The following is a 14,919-nucleotide window of genomic DNA, read 5'->3' as shown; positions in this document are numbered from 1 at the left end:
CATCCTCCCGTCCCCATTGAGAAGTCATTGCCAAAGCTAGACAAGATTAATATGATATGATGACCGACAACATGTTGCAATATTCACAAGATCCTTATCCTGAAAGTAGCAATAGGCACTCACCAAAGTATAAAAGCAGAACAAAGACTAGACATGCACTCAATAAAAGATGCAATAGGAGAAGGCATCAGGAATATATTACAGATTATAATATTACTAATCCTGATAGCACCCCATCAATAAAAGATGCAATAGGAGAAGGCATTAGGAATATATTACTGATCATAATATTACTAATCCTGGTAGCACCCCATCAAACACCCCTTTTGATGAGGAAATAAACGTTTAAATGTGCTTTACTTTTTTGAAGAGTCAATTAACTGTACAAAAGGTCAAGTGTGCTTTATTTTTTCGAAGAGTCAAGAGTCAAGTGTGTTTGGCCTTGTTTGGATAGGTATTTTTCTAAAGAAAAATTGCTATGTTTTCGGTGAATGTATTTCTCAATCACCTTTTTATCTCACATATATCAAATCGCTACAGTAATTTTTTTTTATAAAAAATCTAGAAAAATGCAATCCAAACAAGGCCAACTTTTCTGAAGGGTTAAGAGAAGTGTATTTTACTTTTTCGAAGGGTCAAGAGACTTTTCATAAGTTTAAAGAGTCAAGGATTCCCTTATATGAGAATCCTTTGTATCATTAAAGGGGCATAATCCCCCCAAGAAATAAAAGTCAGTCTTGTTTTCATAAAATGCAGAACTAAACAGCTTTCTTCCTAGTTTTCTTCTCTAACTCGATAATGGTCCATAAGGGAAAATTTTGAATTTTCTTTGAGATTTCATAATAGAGCAGGGCTTTAAGATTGCCAAGAGGGCAGGGTTTCCCTAACTTGTCATGAAATTCATGAAAATTTGAGTATGTTCCCTGGTGGTATCAGGCTTCTAAAAGATGTGTTTTTTTCTTCTTTGCCCTATTTTCCTAATCAAGAGTGTGGCAATAGCTATGGCTACCTTCGGTTGCCATGCTGGTGGTGTCGTCGTCGATTGCCTTCACTTTCGGTCACAAATTTTCATTAAAATTTAATTTCCTTTTCAATAATAGTTTCGTGTTTTATTTTTCTAAACTCATGTAGCTAATAGAAAAACACTAGCATTTTTTTGTATTGGTTGTGTAAGATTCTATCCATCACCTTTTTTTTTGCCTGCTTTTGTTTATTTTTTGTAAAAATTAATATTAAAATTAGATTCTACACAAAAAAATTGAGTTGGGAGTTAAAATTTCATAAAGTTTTGTGATAGAAAGTGGTAGTGGTAGTCGTGCCTAATAGGTTGAAAAGGATAGAAATGTGAAGGACGTTTTCCCTAGGAGTGGGCGTGGGTCAAGTACCCGCCCCGTCCACCATTTGGCTGACCCAACCTGCACTTTGTGGGTCAGCCATTTTCTGACCCTTATCCGCCTCACATATCAGGTGCTCGCTGAAATATGGTCGGATCAATGGGTACCCGCTCCACCCTATTTATCATTTATTTATTTTAAAAAATGATTTGTACTAATTTAATTTTGTATTTTACATATTCATCTAAAATTTAATAAAGATCTTTTCTCAAAAAAAGTCTCCCACTAAGAAATAAACATGCGAAGAGAATACAAGAAAAGGAAAAAAAATTAAAAGAATTCAAAATCAATAAAAGTTTGACATAAGTAGCACATTTTTTAAACATTTGTTCCACATTAATTAAATTCTTTTGTATAAAACAAAAGATCATAATCTATACAAATGAATCTTGGAAATAAACTATAGTCTCTCATATTTGTAATGTAATTTATTCAATGAAATTGCTTATTTAACTCTAAAAATAATATTTTATGGTAGGTGTATAAAATATATATATATATATATATATATATATATATATATATATATATATATATGCGAGGCGGTTGGGTATCCGCGGGTTTTTAATTGTGTGACCATAACCTGCCCCACATCCTAACGGGTATTCGATCCTTTTTCGATTCAATCAAATAATGCAGATTGGGTATCCTAATTTTCGAATTTAATCAGATCAAATATGTCAGATTTTTGGGTTTGTGGATAATTTTGCCCACCCTGAGTTTTCTCGTTTTTCCTATCTTTCAATTTTGCCCCTAGAATTTGTGAGACATGCACGTAATTTTCTTCCAACAAATATATGAGTCAAAATGAGTCAAAAGACTGACTATCTCACCAATTCAAGTATTAAGGTAGTGTTTGGTTTGCATCTTATAATCGGATTCGGATTTGGGATCATTCATCTTCGGTTTAGAATGAAGTCTGTTATTTCAATAAATTTGTTTGGTTCAATACCAAGAATGTATATCATTACTATAGTTGATATTTGATTCGTTGACTCTTTCGAAATGGGATATAAGAAATTTTCACTAATTAAATGTATAAGTTTAAATGTATTAGTAATTTTAGTATAACTATTTAATAATTTCTATTAGTAAACATGTATAATTATTAGCATAATTAATACTATCACTTATATTACATATACTAATATACATTATATAATACATATAACTAATAATATCATTATTATAAGTTTGTAACTAACTAAATTAAATATTATATATAATTAAATATAATTATACAAATATTATAATATAAATATATAATCATAATTATATAATATATATAAATATTAATTATACTAGTGTATTATATAATTATAATGTATATTATTTATTAGATAGAATCATTATTATATATTATTATATTTATAATAATAAATATAACTCTAATTATATAATATATTAGTATATACACATGTATTATAATTATATGCATATATAATATATATTTATAAATAATATAAATATATTATTATATAGTATTATTAAATTTATAATATATTAAATAAATATATATTGTAATTATTAAATTTATAATATAATTATATTTAATTAAATAATTTATAATATAAATATTTTATATAATTATACTAATATTGTAATAAAATATATAATTTTAATTATAATATATATTATATATATGTATATAATTATACATTAATTTTTTAAATGGGTGGTTGGACGGCTCCATTTCTAAACGAGAATCAGATTTGAGTTTTGTCCAAAACCCTCCAAATTACTAAGGAATTAGGGAATTCCAAAATTTTAGATATTATTCCAAAATTCCAATTCCGATAGTCGTAATCCAAACAATAATTATGCGATTTATTCCAATTTTCCATTCTGAAATCCTCTTACCAAACGCCACCTAAGTATTGAAGATGTTGCAAAATTTAGACCGTTAGATTTACAAGACTAGGGCCCCGTTTGGCAAATGAATTTATTGGATGTTTATTTAAACCTTTATTGTAACTTACTGTACAAGTTATAGGAAATTTTTTTGAAAAATTAATCTTTCCTACACTGTCAGCATTCGATGAATGATAACTTTGCAAAATTTGAATTTGACACATGTTATGAATCCAACGGTGATAATGTATACACTGTCAGTGTGTATAAGATTTACTCTATTTTGAAGTGTATAATTTAAAAGTTTTGAGAAATTTTTTGAGATTATTTTAACTAAGGCCTTGTTTGCCAAACAAGTTTTTGGCCAAGTTTGTCTGTTACAAGTTTTTTAACAATTTTAGTTACAGTAACCTTACAAAATTTTTCAAAAATTTTAAATTATATATTTCAAAATATCCAAAATTTACACACTTCAAAATTTTTTTCTACAACTTCTACAGTAAGTTACAATAAAGGGCCTGTTTGGAAGGTGAGTTTTTTGGGTGTTTGTATAAAACTTTACTGTAGATCACTGTAGAAGTTGTAGAAAAACTTTTGTAAGATAAAAAGTTTTTTTCCTTTTCATTTTCTTTTTTCTTTTTTTTTCTCTCTTTCTTTTTTCTTTTCCTTCCTCCCTTCCCGTTTCTTCTCCTTCCCCCTTCCCTCCGCTGTTCCCTCTCCCGAGTTCTCCATGGCAGCAACTTTCCTTCTGACTTTTTTTTTTTTTTTTGCTTTTTTTCTTTTCCATGGGAGTCACCTTCCTTCCCCCACCATCCCTCTTCTCCCTCTCCCTCTCCCTCTCCCTCTCCCTCTCCCTTCCTTCCCCCGCCGCCCCTCCCCTTCCCCTCTCCTCCCCTTCCCCGCCACCTTCCCTCTCCCCCTTCGCGACGCGTTCTGGTCGCACATCTCCCCATCCCCTTCCTTCCCCCGCCGCCCCTCCCCTTCCCCCCCACCTCTTCCCTTCCCCTCTCCTCCTTTGCGATCTGGTCGCGCTACCAGATCAGTCAAAGGGGGAGGGGGAAGGTGGCGGGGGAGGCAGACGCCAAGAGGAGAGGGGGAGGGAGAAAAAAAAAAGGAAAAAATTTTCAGAAAGGCACCATAGATTGGTCAAAGGGGGAGGGGAGAGGAAGAGAGGGGTTGAGGTAGAGAGAGAAAAAAAAGTTGAAGGCCGGAACTAGCGGCCGGAATAATGACCGGCGGCGGAAGTGGTGGTGGAGTGGTGACCGGCGTCGGAGGATGTGGTGGGTTGGGTGGGGGAGGAAAAAGAAGAAAAAAAAAAGTTGAAAGGAAAGTTTTTTGTGTATTTTTGAAGTGTGTAGGTTAAAAACTTTGATAAGTTTTTTGGGGTTCCTGTAGCAAAAGTTGTTAAAAAACTAGTATTATACAAACTTGGTAAAAACTTGAGGTGCCAAACAGGCCCAAAGTTCTAAACAAACATTCAAAAAACTCACTTGTCAAATGGGGTTTAAAGTTATTAAAAAACTTATAATAGACATACTTGATCAAAAACTTGTTTACTATACAGGTCCTAGGTTTACCAAATTTCTGCCAAAAACTAGAAATAGACCTGGCAATTAGACTCAAAACCTAACAACCCACCCAATTCACCCACTAATTTAAGAGGTTGGGTTGGATAAATTGGGTGTTGGGTCAATTTTGGATTGATAATAAAAACTCATGTATATTTTAGATGATTTGGATATTTGTGTTGGACAACATTACCCAATTTAAAAAAATAAATAAACAAATTAAAATCTCCACCACCACCACTTTCGCCGCCTTTACTCTTTGAGCAAATTCACAAGCCTCCTCGACGAACAGTTCTTTCTTTCTTGCTAACAACGTTTTCAATCAAAAGAAACAAAATTTCAATCCCACTGTGGGTTCTACCCCTTTGCAGTTCTATCATCCCAAATCCAAGCAGAAGTCCTAGTACAATCTATATTTTGTCTTTTCCTTAATTCTTCCGGTCACAAAATCTCAGATTAAAGCTCTCGAACCTTAACCCCATTTGTTTCTGTGGTGTCCTTGGCTATTGTTTCGACAGGTATAAGGCCTTTATTTGTTTCTCTATATTTTTAGCTTTCTGAGTACTATTTTATTTAAAGTCCTTGGTTGGTTACAGATCAATTGGAATATTGCGGATTTAACTAAATTTAAAGCCTTTATTCATTGATTGGAATCTCTGTACTTCCCTTTTGTTTTTATTTGCCGTTGTCCTTTTACTCGATAGTGTACTTGCGTTTCTTTATTTTTAGTTGAACTGTTTTGGGCTGTTGCAAAAGATTGTCCTTGATTTTGTGTCTAATGGAACTGACAGAAATCCCCCCCCCCCCCCTCGAGGGCAATAGATTGTGGTTTTGTATGATTATTGTGCTGATTAGATGGATGAGTCTTTGGAATTATGCTGCTGAGACTGCTACTTAGGATGCTGTAACCTAAATTTGACCATTAGTTACACAGACTGGTTAGAAATCAGCAGCTATTTGCTACTATATTGAGTGTATAAGGGCTTTAAATTCTAAATTTTGCTGTGCTAGAATAGTAATATTTTTCAGTTTGGGATTGAAATTGGGAAAGCTCGAGGGAAATAAAGATTCATAGCTGGAACTGATGTAAGGATTTGATGCATTGCTAATGGCCTCAATGAATCCTTTGCTTGATATTTTACCTGTAGATGAGGAACTACACTATTAAGTTTGTTATAAACAAGAGTGCAGTAGAAAATATAACAATCTTTACTTCACTTTCTTTGATTAACAATTCAGAATAATTCCTATGAGGAAGTCTCTTTTAGCTGTCTTATAAGCCGAATGTAAATAAAGAAAACAGTATAAGTGCTTTGCTGTTTTCTTCCCTCTTCTTTTGTTTAACATTAACCTAAGCCTCAATTAAGTCTTAGACTGCATGCCCCCTTTTTCCTTTCTGCCCCATTTATTGGCTTTTTGGTGTAGTCGTGTCCTTGATAGCAAACATAACATGTTTAGTGTTAAGAATACTTGATTTGAGTGAAATGATGAGGCAAATGATATACTTTGCTTGGGAGCCAATGAATTAGGCAAAAAGAGTTGAAAGAAATTATCTTTTTTTTTTAATGATTCCTTTTGAACTCTTTTTCATTTTTGAGCCCATTATTCTCTGCATGTTTGTTTCTTTTATTTGTGGTTTCATATAAATCTTTACTAGAGAATCAGTAGTAGAAGGAAAACATTTTAATAGTGATTTTACTGTTGTAGATGGGCCCAGAAGCTGCAAGAACAGCACGAGAATCTCTTGACCTAGTATTCCACATGTCAAACATTCTTGAAACTGGGCTGGATCGTCATACACTTTCGATTCTCATTGCCCTTTGTGAAATGGGTCTCAACCCTGAGGCACTAGCTGCTGTTGTTAAGGAGCTCCGCTGGGAAACCATTCCCAATCTTTCATCGTCTGCTTCTTCTTTGTCTGCAACACCACCGGCTCCTTCCATTCCTTAGGTGGAGGTAATTTTTCTTTCTAATTTTTCTTTTCATTGTTAGTGTGATTTTTCTAATTGTTGGTTATATGTTCTCTTGATATTTGTTCTTTAAGTATCAATATTTTTTTGGCCTTGTGTTGGGGTTAACAAGTTGATGGGGTTTGAGGTATGAATGTTTACTATGTTGTTTTGAATGCAATATTATTCTATGCAATTCTATTTTTAGTGGAAAATCAAGTGGTAGTGAAAATTTGAATAAAATCCAGAAGAAATATGAATCTGTATATTAGAACTTGTTTCTCAAGTTGTATAAATTTTGAATGGAAAGAGAGAGATATTATTGAATAGTAGACTGCCTTAATTGTTGAGTGGATTCCTTTATATTGGATGCATGGTCAACATGGTCCTTTGACAGAGAGCACTTGGAAGGAGGGAGACAACTAACAAGCTGTTTTGTTTTGACACTTAGCAAAACCATGCCAAAACTAGGTAGAAGATTACAGAGTTGGCACTGTTGCTACCCCTGGAGAAGGGGAAGTAAAATGAAAGATAGAAAGAAAGAAATTCAAAGTGAAACAAGTGCATGACTCAATTGTCCCAGTAAATGTCATGTATTTTGCCTGTATTAGTTAATAAATAACAGTGAATAGGCACGAGCAATATTGGCTTATCCACTTTGGCATGACATAATATTTGGCAACTCCTGAATACATCCTGCCCATTTGCTACATGTACTTGAGAAGGGGAAGTAAAATGAAAGAAGGGGAAGTACATCTGGAGAAGGGGAAGTAAAATGAAAGATAGAGAGAAAGAAATTCAAAGTGAAACAAGTGCATGACTCAATTGTCCCAGTAAATGTCATGTATTTTGCCTGTATTAGTTAATAAATAACAGTGAATAGGCATGAGCAATATTGGCTTATCCACTTTGGCATGACATAATATTTGGAAACTTCTGAATACATCCTGCCCATTTGCTACATGTACTTGACATTTGTAACACATCGCTATTATGATCAATGTTTGAGGAGTAGGTTGTGGCAATTGGTGGCAATGTCTTGAGGAGTAGTTAGTCCTCTTTTGGTGGCAATTGTTGCAAGGACAGTTGTCAGTTGCAGTCCTATTGTATTTTGGGTGGTTAATAATTGGGCATCAACACAAATTTTCAAAATGCGTGGTCCAGATTTCGTGGGTCTAGATATATTTCACTAAATCCTGGCCACACATTTTTGAAAGTTTTGTCAGTGGTGAAATTCGGTTATTAACCAAGCTGACAATTGCTCCTATCTAATTCCTGCATTTTTATGTGACCCATAAATTGCAAGCAACACATATTTAGTTTTGAATAGGTGCTAACTGATTCATTGTTTATGGTAATGTACTACTTTTTTTCAATAGATGGAAACAAATTAATACTTCGAGATATGGTAAATTGCTATGGTTCAAACACCAAAAAAGTGGTGAAATTTAGTTATTGACCAAGCTGACAATTGTTCCTATCCAATTCCTGCATTTTTATGTGACCCGTAAATTGCGAGCAACATGTATTTAATTTTGAATAGGTGCTAACTCATTCATTATTTGCACTAATGTATTACGTTTTTTCAATATATGGAAACAAATTAATAGTTTGAGATACGGTAAAATGCTATGGTTCAAATATGAACAAAAGATTAGGTGATAGTTAACCCATTATTACTGAAGGATTTCTCAAAATATTGTTAAATAAAAAAAAAGTTGGCAAAATGTTGCTAGGTGAAGGGCCTTTTCTTAATTTATGCCCACCAAATATTATCCTTAATTTTTTTTTTGAAAAAGCAAGTCTACCGTACTTTGAGAACACAGCGGGTAGTATTTGCAAATACACAGCAGGGACCAAATTTGTGAATTGAGCCTGCCGTTGCAGCGGTCAATTTAACAAATATAAGATGAAATTCTTTCTAATTATCTGTAAAACCCAACCATAACAAAAGGGAAATGACTTGGGCTAATTACTTAGAATATTGCCAAAAAAAAAGAAAAATTGGACATTTACGGCTCTGACAATGGTGTGGTATTAAACTATTGCTGTCGGGCTCTGTCAGCCCGGCAGCAAAAGCAAAAAATTTTTTTTTTTTGAAAAACAGCACTGTCAGCTGGGCAGCCAGTCAAAATTTTTTTAAAAAAATTTGACCGGCTTGGCAGCCAATTGTGATACAGCCCGGCAGCAGCTGCAAAAAGTTAAAAACAAAAGCCATCTCCTAACTTGATTAGACGTGTGAGACTTGGTTAGACGTGTGAGTTTAGATTCAATTTACCGCAACGTTTTCTTCAACATCCGTGAGTAACTCTCAGTAAAGGGGCTCAATTTTTGGACACTAAGAAAACAATATCACGAAAAAGTATCAGAAGCATTTGTTAAGGGTGTGGTGCAACTTCAAAGTGATCTTTTTGTTCTTCTCGGGTCATTGGACATTGAAGATCATGAATTCATGATTGGGCAGGCGGACGCTACTTTTGATGCTTTGGACTTGTTACAAATTGAGCATAAGAAATAGGGTTAATCTGACGGAGTTTCGACAGAATCAGGCACTCATGAATCTGGCGGAACTTTAGCCAATTCTGTCGGGCAGTGAAGTGAATCTGTTGAAATGGGAGATAGAGATGGGAGAAAGTTCAGATATCAGGAAATAAGATGGTGCTGAGTGAAGTTTGCTGTTTGGTTTGTTTATATAGACCCTTGGTGAAAATTTAACCGTTCATTTGAACGGCTAGATTACAAAATTGTATTTTTTTTTCAAACTTACCATACTACCGGGCTGAGATAGCCCGGTAGGGGACCACGTGAAAAAAATTGCTCACGGGATGCTGAAGCAAAAAACTTTAGTCAGATTCGCTAGCCTTTTTTTTTGTCGACTTATGTAGTTAGACTAGGTTAACTTTTTTTTTTCTTTTGACTTTTTGTCAGCCCAGCAGCACTGACACAACTGGCTCCCGGGTTGTGTCAGCTCGGCAGCCAGTCAATTTAAAAAAAAAAAAATTTTTGAGCCGGCAGCTAGTGCTGTTTTTTCAAAAAAAAAAAATTTTTTTTCCTTTTGCTATCGGGTTGTATTTAATTCCACATCATTGTCAGAACTGTAAATGTCCGATTTTTTTTTAAGCAATATTTTGAGTAATTGGCCAATGACTTGCAGCTTCATTTTCTTTCCTAAATTTATCTTCATTTTTTTGGTTATGTGAAAAGACTAACAAACTCATGCATTTTAACACTGAATTTTTATAGAAAAATAATAATTTCCAAAGAATAAGGGTTTTGTAGTCAGAATAAAATTTTCCAGGAAATCTTCATCACTAGCCCGTATCTTATAAGTGAGACTGGGGGCTCCTCCCAAAATCTGAATTTCTTCATATTTTCCACTATTTGTTTTATACATTCTCATTTTAGTTTGTTAGACTATAAAATCTTTATTCTTTGGAAATTATTATTTTGGTATAAAAATTCAGTGTTAAAATTCACGAGTTTGTTAATAAAAAAAATGAAGATAAATTTAGAAAAAAAAAGGAAGCTGCAAGTCATTGGTTAATTACTCAGAATATTGCCAAAAAAAAAATCGGACATTTACGGTTTTGACAATGGTGTGGTATTAAATACAGCCCGGTAGCAAAAGCAAAAAAGTTTTTTTTTTCCATAAAAACAGAACTAGTTGCCGGCTCAAAAAAATTTTTTTTTTAAAAAAAATTGAATGTCAGCCCAGTAGCCAGTTGTGTCAGTGCTGTCAGGCTGACAAAAAGTAAAAAAAAAAAAAAAAAAAAGGCTGGCCTAGCCTGGCTATATAAGTCGACAGAAAAAAAAAGGCTAGCAGAATCTGTCTAAAGTTTTTTGCTACAGCATCCCGTGAGCAATTTTTTTCACGTGTTGTCCCCTTTCGGGCTGTCTCAGCCCGGTAGTATGGTAAGTTTAAAAAAAAAAAATTCAACTTTGTAATCTAGCCGTTCGTTGGAACGGCTAGATTTTCACCGAGGGTCTATATAAACAAACCAAGTAGCAAACTTCACTCCGCACCATCTTATTTCCATTTTAACACTGGATTTTTATACCAAAATAATAATTTCCAAAGAATAAGGGTTTTGTAGTCTAACAAACTTAAATGGGAATGTATAAAACAAATAGTGGAAAATATGAAGAAATTCAGATTTTGGGAGGAGCCCCTAGTCTCACTTATAAGATATGGACTAGTGATGAAGATTTCCTGGAAAATTTTATTCTGCCAAGTGCTCCTCATCAGTTCCTGAAGTGGTACTTGATCATTTTCTTGAAATTGATAAATTTTTGGGTACCTGGAATTGGAGCTGTTGAGCTTTTGGAACTGTTGAACTTTTGAAACTGGTATCCAATTTGACCCATCTCGAGCTTTCTGCCGACATAACTGAGACAATTTCTTTCTTCAGTTGAAGTTGAAGTCAATGCTATAGATTTTTTGAAGGTTATGCTTAGATTCTATTACAAAAAGAATGCTTAGATTCTGTTTTTCCTTCATCCCACCATCTCCAGATGAACAATTATGGCCCTTCTTGATTGATTGTTGCAGATCTTTGAAATATTTGTTAGTTTATTAATTAAAGCTACTGACCTCATATTAGGCAACTTTGAAAACCCTGAAGGACCCAAACTATCTGTTGAAAATAAGTGATGTCATGCATAGAGTATTAGGCTATGGTGTATATCAAATTAACCTGCCATGTGTAGCTAGCTTTTGCGTTATCTGAATATTGCTAGATGATAGATAATTTTTTTCTACTATACTGATCCTTGAAAGCGGTAATTTTTTCTTTTTCAGTAGAAAGGTGCCTGCCGTGTTTTGAGAACATGGCTGTCTCAATTCACAAATTTGGAGGGACCATTTTGCCAAAACTTTTTTTTAATTTAAGGGTAAAATTTGGCCCATGAGCATAAATTAAGAAAAGGTGCCTTGCCCAACAACATTTTGCGACTTTTTGTTTTGGACAATATTTTGAGAAATTTGCCCTTGTTGATGTGGTGGGTGAGCATCAGACGAATTAAGACAAGTTTGCAAGTTTGGCCTTAGTTGTTTGACTTTGCATTTCACAAATCCATGTGCTTCTTATTGCTGCATCTATTTTCACTCAGCTAGGAGCAGGTGCAGCTTGCTTGAACTGATTGAGCTCATGTACCACACGATGATGAAGATGTGGTGGTTAAAGATCAAGTGATATTTTCTTCTAGTCACCTTTATACAGATGCATCTTTAGATCATTTTTAGGTGATCCAGGGTGTCTGCAGCTCATCATTTTTGCCCAAGATTCAAACAATATGTAATGCATGTGTCTAATTTGTGGCATAATTAGGGGGACATGGGATAGTGTAACTTATTGGTATGATATATTGAAGAACCTTATGTGGCGTGATGGTTGCTTAAAATAGTTAGTATGAATCTAAGTTGTTTTTAAGGAAGTTATTGCTGCTTGTAAAATTGAGTATTTCTGCCTTTGAAAAAATTTGCTTACATTTGGAGCAAAGTTCCTAAGTTATGTAGCATAACATTATGTGTTGTATACAATGCATAATATATGATAATACTAGCTTCCTTTGATTTAGGGAAAGTACTTGATCTTGTGAATAGATTGATTTGTCAATGCGTCCTTGAGATTAGACAAGGAAGAATTGTTTGTTCATTTGAGAGCAATTCACTAGTTGTAGTTTCTGACCTCTCATATAATTCTATGCTCAGACATTGCTTCTTTGTTGGTAGGATCCCTTGTTTATGACCTGACATTTCCTTGTGAAATTATAATTATTTTTTGGTCATGTGTATTTGATCTTAGTGAGTCTCATAACTGATATCTGATTATATATACTTTACTGTTTTTTCTGTTTTTCTGTAAACTTCCGAGCTTATACATCCTAATGTGAGACAACCATCTGATTGAGCATGCACCAGTACTATACTGAGAAGTGTTTGCGCCTAGGTATTCTTTACCTGTCTCACTGAGTGAATATATGCTCTGTGCTTAGTTACTGTTCATGAATAAAAAATTGCACGAAGCCTTGCAATTTACACTACTTGCATCATATGCTTAACTGCCTATCATAAACATCATGAGAGTAAGGTTCATATATTAAATATCTGTCAATAAACTTGCACTCCAATCTACTATTAGTTATCGCAGAATAAAGTTTTCCTTCCAGATTCTCCTAAACCTTGTTATTATCTCATTATCTCTTCACTCTCTGGGTGACTTAAGCAATTGTAAAGATAAAGATGAATGATTATAATTCACCATTTCTAGTTTTAATATATGAAATTTGTTTCTGCTGGACCTCTTTTACGTAGATGTGTCAACTGAATAAAAGAACCTTATCCCTTGCTTTCTGGTGTTAAACTGCATGAAGAATTTGACTCTATTCAACTCAACCAGAGGCCTGCTCCCGTTATTTATGAAAAACGAGAGAAAGAAATGAGACATGGATGGGAGCTTTTTGGGATTCCAGGTTTTTATGGGTATGCTATTCTTCTAGTTCTGCATGACTGATTAGTTACACAATATCTCTATTTTTGTGAATGTAGAGAGAGTTGCGTAATCATCCATGTCAGCTTGTACCTCATGCACTATTTCAGCCTGTATGGGTGACACCACGTTCATCTTCTGCCTATACTATTGTTCTTTTCCTTTCCTCTCATGACACTATATTAGCCCTTCTGGTCGATAATCTGGCTTCTTGTGAAAGGATAGACTCGGTGTCAACTAGGTGATAGAAGTGATGTTGACTTTAGCAGGCTTGTCGAGACGTATTGAAGCCCTTTTTTCTTGACTAAGTTGAACATTGCAGTAGTGGTTGCTTAGTCGCAGAAGTAGACAAGAAATGTAAAGTAATAGTCATCTATTTGGGTTATATTTAGAATAGCTAGTATAGGTTGTTGTTGTTGATTCGTTTCTTGTCTACTGTGGAAATGTTGGTTGTCACATATTTACTTGTGTTGACAACGAGCTTCAACATCAAGGCTAATTGGTCTCTTGCAAAAACAATAATATCAGGATCATGGTTGCATTCACTGTGGTAGTATAGAAAAGCTTGTCTGCAGGAGAGCACGGTCTTTGCAATGAATGGCACACATCCCAGAGCAGTCTAACTTAGTGATGTTATAATAAAAGATTAAAATGCAGATGTGATTTTTGCCATAACCAATGCCAAATAATATGTTGCTGGCATATATATATACATACATATATATCTTATATGCAAAGATATAATCTTCGAATTGGATATGCATTTGTGTTGTGCATGTTGAGTCGCCATTTACTGCCTTGAATAACAATGTTGTTGGCTTTGGCTATTTTAACATGGGAAAATGCTGAAGTCAGTCTTGATCTTATGCAGACACTTTTGTTTATCTGATTTCAGAATAGCGTTTAAACGTTTCATGTCATCGCTTGCAACAGGGCCCTTGAATTTTGGGATACTGAATATTTCTTAGCCACATTTATCTAAAATTCCATGCATTTGGCTTGTTAGTTCTCAGATACTCTTATCAAAGTGGAATTGGACAAGTCATGATGCTTGTTATTTATGCATCTTTAGTTGTGTGGATAACCTTTTCTGTTTGATTTGAAAGTATACTTGTGTTTCTGTTATGCATTATATAAAATTTTTGTGGCTACATGCTGCTGGGTAAAACCTGATAGACTGAATGCTAAATTTTTGAATAGGTACTGGGAGACAAAAGGCTTGACTCCTCCAGGATGGGACGCTTTACAAATTTCTTCATTTTACCAAACCAGTAATTCATATTCATTTTACAAGTTTGTGCAGCTTTGGACGCTTGAGAAATGTGACAAAGGTTATTTCACTCATGAAAATTGTTTCATTACAAATTTAGCTTTTTTGTTAAAATTTAATTGTGTTTTTATTTGATATTAAGACATCACTGTGGCTTAAATCTTTTTGTTAGTAAACTTTCTCTCAAGTATCACGGTCCTAATGACATAACCAATGTAAATATCGTATGGCAATAAAGATTTGAAGGACATTAGTGACCAAAGCTTCACAATTCTTTTAGTTCCCAGTAATTGAAGTGAATTTCAATAGAGGACGTTTCAATTTATTTATTGTTTTGGGGGTCAAACTTTATCATTGTATATTAACACTTAATAATCAAGAGATTAATTACAAAAGAGA

The 14,919-nt window shown here is 34.1% G+C and overlaps 1 protein-coding gene across 4 annotated transcripts; it reads left to right on the top strand.

Annotated features, from left to right (window-relative positions):
- Window positions 1–4,946: 4,946 nt before the first annotated feature.
- LOC113734772 (mitotic-spindle organizing protein 1A) lies at window positions 4,947–14,680 on the top strand. 4 transcript variants are annotated; one of them, XR_011841604.1, is made up of 4 exons: window positions 4,947–5,331; window positions 6,521–6,769; window positions 13,161–13,243; window positions 14,451–14,680. XR_011841604.1 is itself a non-coding variant. In XM_072082370.1 (3 exons), exon 2 carries the CDS (start codon window positions 6,521–6,523, stop codon window positions 6,761–6,763), a length of 243 nt encoding a protein of 80 aa, XP_071938471.1. In that variant the 5' UTR covers window positions 4,951–5,331; the 3' UTR covers window positions 6,764–6,769; window positions 11,872–12,344. The 4 variants fall into 4 exon arrangements, 2 of the variants coding, with proteins under 2 accessions (XP_071938471.1, XP_027117243.1); XR_003459378.2 differs by having other exon boundaries at window positions 4,948–5,331; window positions 13,076–13,243; XM_072082370.1 differs by lacking the exons at window positions 13,161–13,243; window positions 14,451–14,680 and adding an exon at window positions 11,872–12,344 and having other exon boundaries at window positions 4,951–5,331.
- The last annotated feature ends 239 nt before the right edge of the window (window positions 14,681–14,919 follow it).

The sequence above is a fragment of the Coffea arabica genome, chromosome 3c (genome assembly GCF_036785885.1).
Source record: "Coffea arabica cultivar ET-39 chromosome 3c, Coffea Arabica ET-39 HiFi, whole genome shotgun sequence".
Classification (NCBI taxonomy): domain Eukaryota; kingdom Viridiplantae; phylum Streptophyta; class Magnoliopsida; order Gentianales; family Rubiaceae; genus Coffea; species Coffea arabica.
Note: the sequence above shows the minus strand (reverse complement) of the source record. Positions and strands in the feature narration are given on the sequence as shown.

Bases quoted from the DNA above. Each gene is read 5' to 3' on its own strand.
- LOC113734772 (XM_027261442.2), top strand. From the start codon at position 6,521: ATGGGCCCAGAAGCTGCAAGAACAGCACGAGAATCTCTTGACCTAGTA.